The sequence below is a fragment of the Mandrillus leucophaeus genome, unplaced genomic scaffold, assembly GCF_000951045.1.
Source record: "Mandrillus leucophaeus isolate KB7577 unplaced genomic scaffold, Mleu.le_1.0 Scaffold888, whole genome shotgun sequence".
In the NCBI taxonomy this organism is placed as follows: domain Eukaryota; kingdom Metazoa; phylum Chordata; class Mammalia; order Primates; family Cercopithecidae; genus Mandrillus; species Mandrillus leucophaeus.
The window spans coordinates 772,507-780,497 of record NW_012109674.1 but is presented as its reverse complement, the minus strand read 5'-3'; the positions used below and the strand labels follow the sequence as shown (position 1 = coordinate 780,497).

General features: G+C 37.4%; 1 protein-coding gene across 1 annotated transcript in view; it reads left to right on the top strand.

Annotated features, from left to right (window-relative positions):
* Positions 1-7,991, top strand: part of MND1 (meiotic nuclear divisions 1 homolog (S. cerevisiae)) — a 71,206-nt gene that overhangs the window by 7,242 nt on the left and 55,973 nt on the right. The window contains exons 2-3 of the mRNA XM_011969378.1: positions 2,152-2,209; positions 4,940-5,088. Coding sequence (XP_011824768.1) covers positions 2,152-2,209; positions 4,940-5,088 — 207 coding nt within the window. The remainder of the gene's footprint in view (positions 1-2,151; positions 2,210-4,939; positions 5,089-7,991) is intronic.

Sequence of the window (7,991 nt, the reverse complement as noted above, 5' to 3'; positions counted from 1 at the left end):
TTTCAAACATACAGCAAAGATGAGTTTTTCAGTGAATACCCATATGCCTACTACCTAGATTCTACCATTCGCATTTTATTCTTCTGGCTTTATCACATATATATTCATCTATCTACTTCTTATCTCTCCATCAACTCTTTTTTTTTAATGTACTTCAAAGGAGTTCTTTATATATGTATATGCTGGGTGCCAGGCCTTTTCCAGGTACATGTTTTGCAGTTATTTTAATCTAGTTGGTATTTGTCATTTCATTTTCTTTCCAGTGCCCTTGGATGAGCAGAAGTTTTAAATTTTTATGAAGTATAATTTCCAAGTGCAGTTGCCTTTTCAAGTTTATTTTGGAAGAACTGTATCCCAAATTTTTCGTAACAATAATCAAAATATTTCTGGGTTTTTTTGTTGTTGTTGTTTTGTTTTGAGACTGAGTCTCTCTCTGTTGCCCAGGCTGGAGTGCAGTGATGTGATCTTGGCTTACTGCAGCCTCCACCTCCCAAGTTCAAGCGATTCTTGTGCCTCAGCCTCCCGAGTACCTGGGATTACTCGGGTGCCCGCCATAACGCCCAGCTAATTTTTGTATGTTTAGTAGAAACAGGGTTTTGCCATATTGGCCATACTGGTCTCGAACTCCTGAGCTCAAACGATCCACCCGCCTCAGCCTCCCAAAGTGCTGGGATTACAGGGGCGTGAGCCACCATGCCCATCCACAATATTTCTGTTCTAATTACTACGTACTTTAGTTTTTTCAAATGATTTAACTTTTGTTATGCAAGTTCTTTTCACCACTTCAACCAAGGCTTATTAGCAGTAGAAAATAATATTCTAGACAGTTTTTTTTTTTTTTTCTGGTCGTAAGATTTAAATATTCAACATGCATATCTTCCCTTAATGTTTTCCTTTGCATATGGTGGACATGCAACATGTATATGTGAATGATTGATAGGCAGCCATGAATTGTATAATTTCCCTATTGTTTAGGTATAGCTCTTCCACAAAACCCCTTCCACGAAACCTGACAGTTGCCTGTTTTGCTTTTAGTTAGAACTGCTAAATCTGTACAGTGTCATACATGTTAAAGCACTGTCTGTGTTTTCTTAAAATCAAAGTGTCAGAGAAGGTAATTCGCTCCTGTTACCATGTGATCCAGTATAACTAGGTTGCTGTTTTTTTGATACCGTTTCTGTTTTGTTTTGTTTTTTGAAACAGAATCTCACTCTCTACTCAGGCTGGAGTATAGTGGCACAGTCATAGCTTACTGCAGCCTCAACCTCCCAGGCTCAAGCGATTCTCCCACCTCAGCCTCCCACGTATCTAGGACTACAGGCACACGCCACTACACCCAGCTAATTTTTTGATTTTGTAGAGATGTGGTGCAAGAGTGGTCTCAATATGTTACCCAGGCCAGTCTCCAGCTCTTAGGCTCAAGCAGTCCTCCCAAAATGCTGGGATTACAGACAGAAGACACCGTGACTGGCCTATAACTAGTTTTTATACTTAAGTGGGAAGATTGTTCTTTATGTTCTGATCTCCAAGAACTTTATTGTTCTTTATGTTCTCCCTCAGGAGGCTGAAGTGGGAGGATTGCTTGAGCCCTGGAGGTCAAGGCTGCAGTGAGCCATGATCATGCCGCTGCACTCCCATCTAGGTGATAGAGTGAAACCATGTCTCAAACAAAAAAAAATTGTATATGTATGCAAAAATCTCTTCATTTTAAGTTCTATTGAGGGTATTGAATGAGATAATCAAAGAGTTTCTTATAAGCTCTAAAATGCTTGATTCTATTATACTGTTCATTTCCAGGCCAATTTTTTAAATACATTTTTTCATGAACATAAAATTATGATGTATATATAAATATATAATAGAACACGATAGGGTGACTATAGTTAACAATAATATATTGTATATTTTAAAATACTAAAAGTGGAATCGGAATGTTCCTAACACAAAGAAATGATCAGTGTTTGAAGGGATGGATACCCTAATTACCACAATTTGATCATAGCACATTGTATACCTGTATCAAAATATCACACATACCCTGTAAATGTATACAACTATTATATACCCATAATAAAAGTTTTTTAAAAAGATAATATACATAGTAGAAAATAAACATGTGCTTTTCATTTTCTTTAAAACTCTTTTAAACAGAAAGATGTGTTTCAATTAAAAGACTTGGAGAAGATTGCTCCCAAAGAGAAAGGCATTAGTAAGTACCAAAATTACACTGGAATGTTTTGGGAAATATACTGGGATGTTTTGGGAAATATCTTAATATTCATTAAGTCATCTTTTCTGCAACAGTCTTTCACTTTATGGAAAACCTGAATTTCTAGAGACAAAGAAATTACCACCAGTTACCTACCATCCAAAGATAACCACTGTCGTGTTGTCCTTTATTTTTCTGTATAATACATCCTGTATATTACATTTTGAATATATATCCCTGTCATTAAATATCCTTTTATAACATAAATGATTGTATAGCATCCCATTGCAATAAAAAATACTTTTAAAAATCTAGTTGATAAGCTGGGTGGTAGCACACACACCTTGAGGTCCCAGCCACTCTGGAGGCTGAAGCGGGAGGATCGCTTCAGGCCAGCTAGGCAACATAGCAAAATCCTGTCTTTAAAATAAAAATCCAGTTATTAGACTGGTTTCCAGTTTTTTTGCTATCGAAAACAATGTATTGACAGGCATCCTTTTATGTATCTATTATTGTTTTGTTTGGCTGTATTTATAAGGTGGAATTTCCCCATAAAAGATGTGTATAAATCAGGCTGGGCGCGGTGGCTCACGCCTGTAATCCCAGCACTCTGGGAGGCCAAGGCAGGCAGATCACAGGGTCAGGAGATTGAGACCATCCTGCCTAACGCGGTGAAACCTCGTCTCCACTAAAAATAAAAATAAAAAAATTAGCCCGGCATGGTGGCGGGCATCTGTAGTCCTAGCTACTCAGGAGGCTGAGGCAGGAGAATGGCGTGAACCTGGGAGGCAGAGCTTGCAGTGAACCGAGATCGCACCACTGCACTCCATCCTGGGGACAGAGCAAGACTCCGTCTCAAAAAAAAAAAAAAAAAAGATATGTATAAATCTAAAGTTTTAGCTACAGAATGCCACATTTCTCCACCCATACTGAGAGTACCCATTTCCTTGAATTCTTTATTTTTTTAGTGTTTTTAATTGGGTAGTCATGTCTAATTGCTTTATTTTTTATTTCTTCAGTTATTAATGTGGTTGAACATTTTTCTCATATATTGGCCATGCATATTTCATTTTATTTTAATTTTATTTATTTATTTATTTTTTGAGACAGAATCTACTCTGTCATCCAGGCTGGAGTGCAGTGGTGCAGTCCTGGCACGCTGCAACCTCTGCCTCTCAGGTTCAAGCAATTCTCCTGCTTCAGCCTCATAAGTAGCTGGGATTACAAGTGCCTGCCACCATGCCCAGCTAACCTTTGTATTTTTAGTAGAGATGGGGATTCGCCATGTTGGCCAGGCTGGTCTCAAACCCCTGACCTCAAGTGATCTACCTGCCTCGGCCTCCCAAAGTGCTGGGATTATAGGCATGAGCCACCATGCATATTTTATAGATGCACATTGATGTATTTTTTCTGTGTCTTATGTTGTTTCAAAATGAAAAAACCTCTTTTATTATGAATGTACATACAAATGAAACTAGACAACCACTGAGAGTCCCTCACACTTTTATGCACACCACACAGTTATTCTGTCTTTACAGTCATCAGTGAACAATTAGTTCTGCTACTTCTTAAAGATAGGAAAATTTCTTAAGTTTAAATACACAGCTGACCCTTGAACAACACCTGTGTTGTTCAAGATTGGGATACCAATCCCCCACACAATTGAAAATCTGCATGTAACTTTTGACTCCCCCAAAACTTAACTACTGATAGCCTGCTGTTGATGGGAAGCCATACCATGTATTTACTATTCATTAAGTGGCAGTGGATCATCCTAAAGGTCTTCGTCCTTGTCATCTTACGTTGAGTAGGCTGAGGAAGTGGTGTTGCTGTCTCGGGTGGCAGCAAATCCACGTATAACTGGACCCATACAGTTCAAACCTGTACTGTTCAAGGGTCAACTATACAGTTTTAATTACACCAGTGTCCTAATATCCCCAGACAAATTGTAGGTAATGGAATCTCAACTGTATCTTGAAGGATCAAAATCAAAATTCAATACAGTCTACAAGATGGAAAAATTTATTTTAAAAATTTGTATTAACTAGATTCCTTTTTTTCTTACCGTTTTCCCTCCCAGTGATTGACAATTTTTTTCTGCAGTATAAGATGATAGCCAAATTACCCAACATCTTTTTTTAAAAAAGAAACATTATTTAGAAAAGGAAAAGATACCATATAGCAACAGACTATGAGCGTTAACACTATTAAAATTACTTACTAAGCACTGATGCTAGTATCTTCTATTAGTACATAATCTATTGGGGGAGAAAAACTTGCATTTCTGTAGTTCTGTTTTACTTTTTCAAAGGCTTCTCACAAGTAACATTTTATTGACATTACCGCTGTGCACCAAAGTAGGTTTGGAAATGATCATATCTAATAGGTTTTAAAAATTAGGCATAAAGAACAGTTTGCCCTAGAGTCATCCAGTGTTACTGCTAAGAGTTAGGACTAGAACTCAGGTCCTATTCTTAATCCTGTATATGACCTGTTTTCCCCTAAGCTCCTATATAAGTTATGCTTTGCTTAAGGATGGGGATACATTCTAAGGAATGTTTCCTTAGGCAATTTTTTGTTGTGCATATTGTTATTTTTAAGAGCTTATTATTTATTAACTTTTTAATTCTTGATTTGTCATATGTTTTGCAAGTGTTTCCCCGGTTATTTGTCCTTTAATTTTATTTATGGTGTTTTTTTAACATAGAGTCTTTAAAAATTGTCTCTTAGCTGCTATGTCAGTAAAAGAAGTCCTTCAGAGCTTAGTTGATGATGGTATGGTTGACTGTGAGAGGATCGGAACTTCTAATTATTATTGGGCTTTTCCAAGTAAAGCTCTTCATGCAAGGAAACGTAAATTGGAGGTTCTGGAATCTCAGGTAAGCTGCCACAGTTAAAAGGAATAGATTTGCTTTATAACAGGAGTTGTTTTACTTCATCCTCTTTTCGTTTAGCAGTTACTTTTAAATTTTTGATGTGCATTATTTGACTGAAAGTCTAAAGATAATCAACATCTCTTTCTACAAAACAATATGAGGAACTTAGAACGTTTTAATTTTCATCTTCCCATATGTAAAGGTATTGTTTTTGTTGTTGCTGTTTTTATTGTTTTTTGATTTTCTCTTTATCAGTAGATGGTTTTTTGGGAGCAGTTTTAGACTTACAGAAAAACATTGATGGAAAAGTACAGAGTTCCCAAACATGCCCTTCCTCCCTCACCATGCACACAGTTTCCCCTATTATTGACATCCTATACTAGTGTAATAAGTTTGTCACAATTGAGCCAATATTGATTTATTATTAACTAAATTCCATAGCTTACATTAGGGTTCATTCTTGGTGTTATATATTATGTGAGTTTTGACAAATGCACGATGATGTGTATTCACAATTATAGTGTTGTACAGAATAGTTTCACTGCCCTAAAAATCTGCTGTTCCCCACCTATTCATCCCTTCCTTCTCCTGAAACTCTAGCAACCACTGATCTTTTTACTGTCTCTATAGTTTCACCTTTTGCATATAGTTGGAATCATGTAGTGTGTAACCTTTTCAGATTGGCTTCCTTCACTTCACAATATGCATTTGAGGTTTCTCCATGTCTATTAGTGGCTTGATGGCTCATTTCTTTTTATTGCTGAATAATATTTTGTTCTATGATTATACCACAGTTTGTTTATCCATTGAGCTATTGAGGAACATCTGGGTCACATCCAAGTTCGGGCAGTTACAAATAAAGCTGCCATAAACATTCGTGTGTAGGTTTTGTGTACACATAAATTTTCAACACATTTAGTACCAAGGAGCATGATTGCTGGATTCTATGGTAAGTTTATGTTTACTTTCTAGGAAACTGCCAAAGTATCTGTTTTTGCATTCCCAACTATGGTGGATAAGAGTTACTATTGGTTCACATCATTGCCAGGATTTGGTGTTGTCAGTGTTTTGTATTTTAGCCATTCTAATACATGTGTAGTGGTATCTCATTGTTGTTTTAAATTGCCATTCTCTAATGATGTATGATTTGGACATTTTTTTTTTTTTTTTTTTTTCTTTTGTGAGATGGAGTTTCACTTTTTTTGCCCAGGCTGGCGTGCAATGGTTCGATCTCAGCTTACTGTAACTTCTGCCTCCCTGGTTCAAATGATTCTCCTGCCTCAGCCTTCCAAGTAGCTGGGATTACAGGCGCATGCCACCACATCCAGCTAATTTTGTATTTTTAGGAGAGACGGGGTTTCACTGTGATGGCCACGCTAATCTTAAACTCCTGACCTCAGGTGATCCACCCACCTTGGCCTCCCAAAGTGCTGGGTTTATGGCGTGAGCCACCACGCCCAGCCCTGGAACATCTTTTTTTATGCTTATTTGTCATCTGTGTAACAGGAGGTGTTTAGATCTTTTGCCCATTTTTTAATTGGGTTTTTGTTTTCTCATTATTGAGTTTTAAGAGTTCTTTGTATATTTCGGACACCAGTTCTTTATCAAATACGTGCTTTTCAGAGATTTTCTCTGAGTCTGTGGCTTGTCTTTTCATTATCTTAACAGCGTCTTTCACAGAGCAGTTTTCAATTTTAATGAAGTCCAACTGGTCAATTTTTTTCTTTCCTGGGACATTCTTTTGGTGTTGTAACTAAAAAGTCATGGCCAAACCCAGCGGCATGTCGATTTTCTCCTATGTTACCTTCTAGGAGTTTTGTAGTTTTGCATTTTACGCTTAGATTTATTATCCATTTTGAGTTAATTTTTGGGAAAGGTGTAAAGTGTGTGTCTAAATTCATTTTTTTGTACATACATGTCCAAAGTAACTGTACTTTGGTATAATTTACTTCTTTTGTGTATGTGTGTGTATATATATGTATATGTCTATATATGTATACACATAAAGCAAGACCCTGTCTCACACACACACAAATATATATATACACACACACATATATATACACACACACACTTATATAACTACTAAAGTACCCAGGGTCTTGCTTTGGCACCCAGGCTGGAGTGTAATGGCACAAACATGGTTCACTGCAGCCTCAACCTCCCAGGCCCAAGCCATCCTCCCACTTCAGCCTCCTGAGTAGCTGGGATTATAGCATACTCTGCTAATTTTTGCACTTTTTTGTAGAGACAGGGTTTTGCCATGTTGCCCGGGCTGGTCTTGAACTCCTGAGCTCAAGTGATCCACCTACCTCAGCTTCCTAAAGTGCTGGTGGGTGAACCACTGCAAGCGGCCTGTAACCCTGTGCACTTTGTGAATTTAAAAACATGTCAAGAAGGAATCCATACTGAAGGACTTCCTTTAGTAATTTGTTCAGCCAGAGTGTAAGAGTGGTAAACTCTCAATCTTTGTTTGAAAATGTCTAATTTATCATTGCTTCCCAAATATAGATTTCTTAGTTATTTTTCCTCAGCATTTTGAAAATGTTATTTCGTTGTCTTGTGGCATATGTTGCTAATGAGATGTTTTGCTATCATTCTAATTGTCTTGTTTTCCTTAGTAATTTCTCTTCTGTTTGCTTTTAAGATTTCCTTCAGTCTTTGATGTTATGTTATGATGTTTTATCATGAATCCGAGTTTGCATGTTTTTATTTCTTCTGCTTTAGGACCCTGGCTGCTGCTTCCATGTAATAATTAAAGTCTTCTATTATGGAAAATTCTGGCTGGGCGCAGTGGCTCACGCCTGTAATCCCAGCACTTTGGGAGGCCAAGGCGGGCAGATCACAAGGTCAGGAGATTGAGACCATCCTGGTTAACATGGTGAAACCCTGTCTCTACTAAAAAT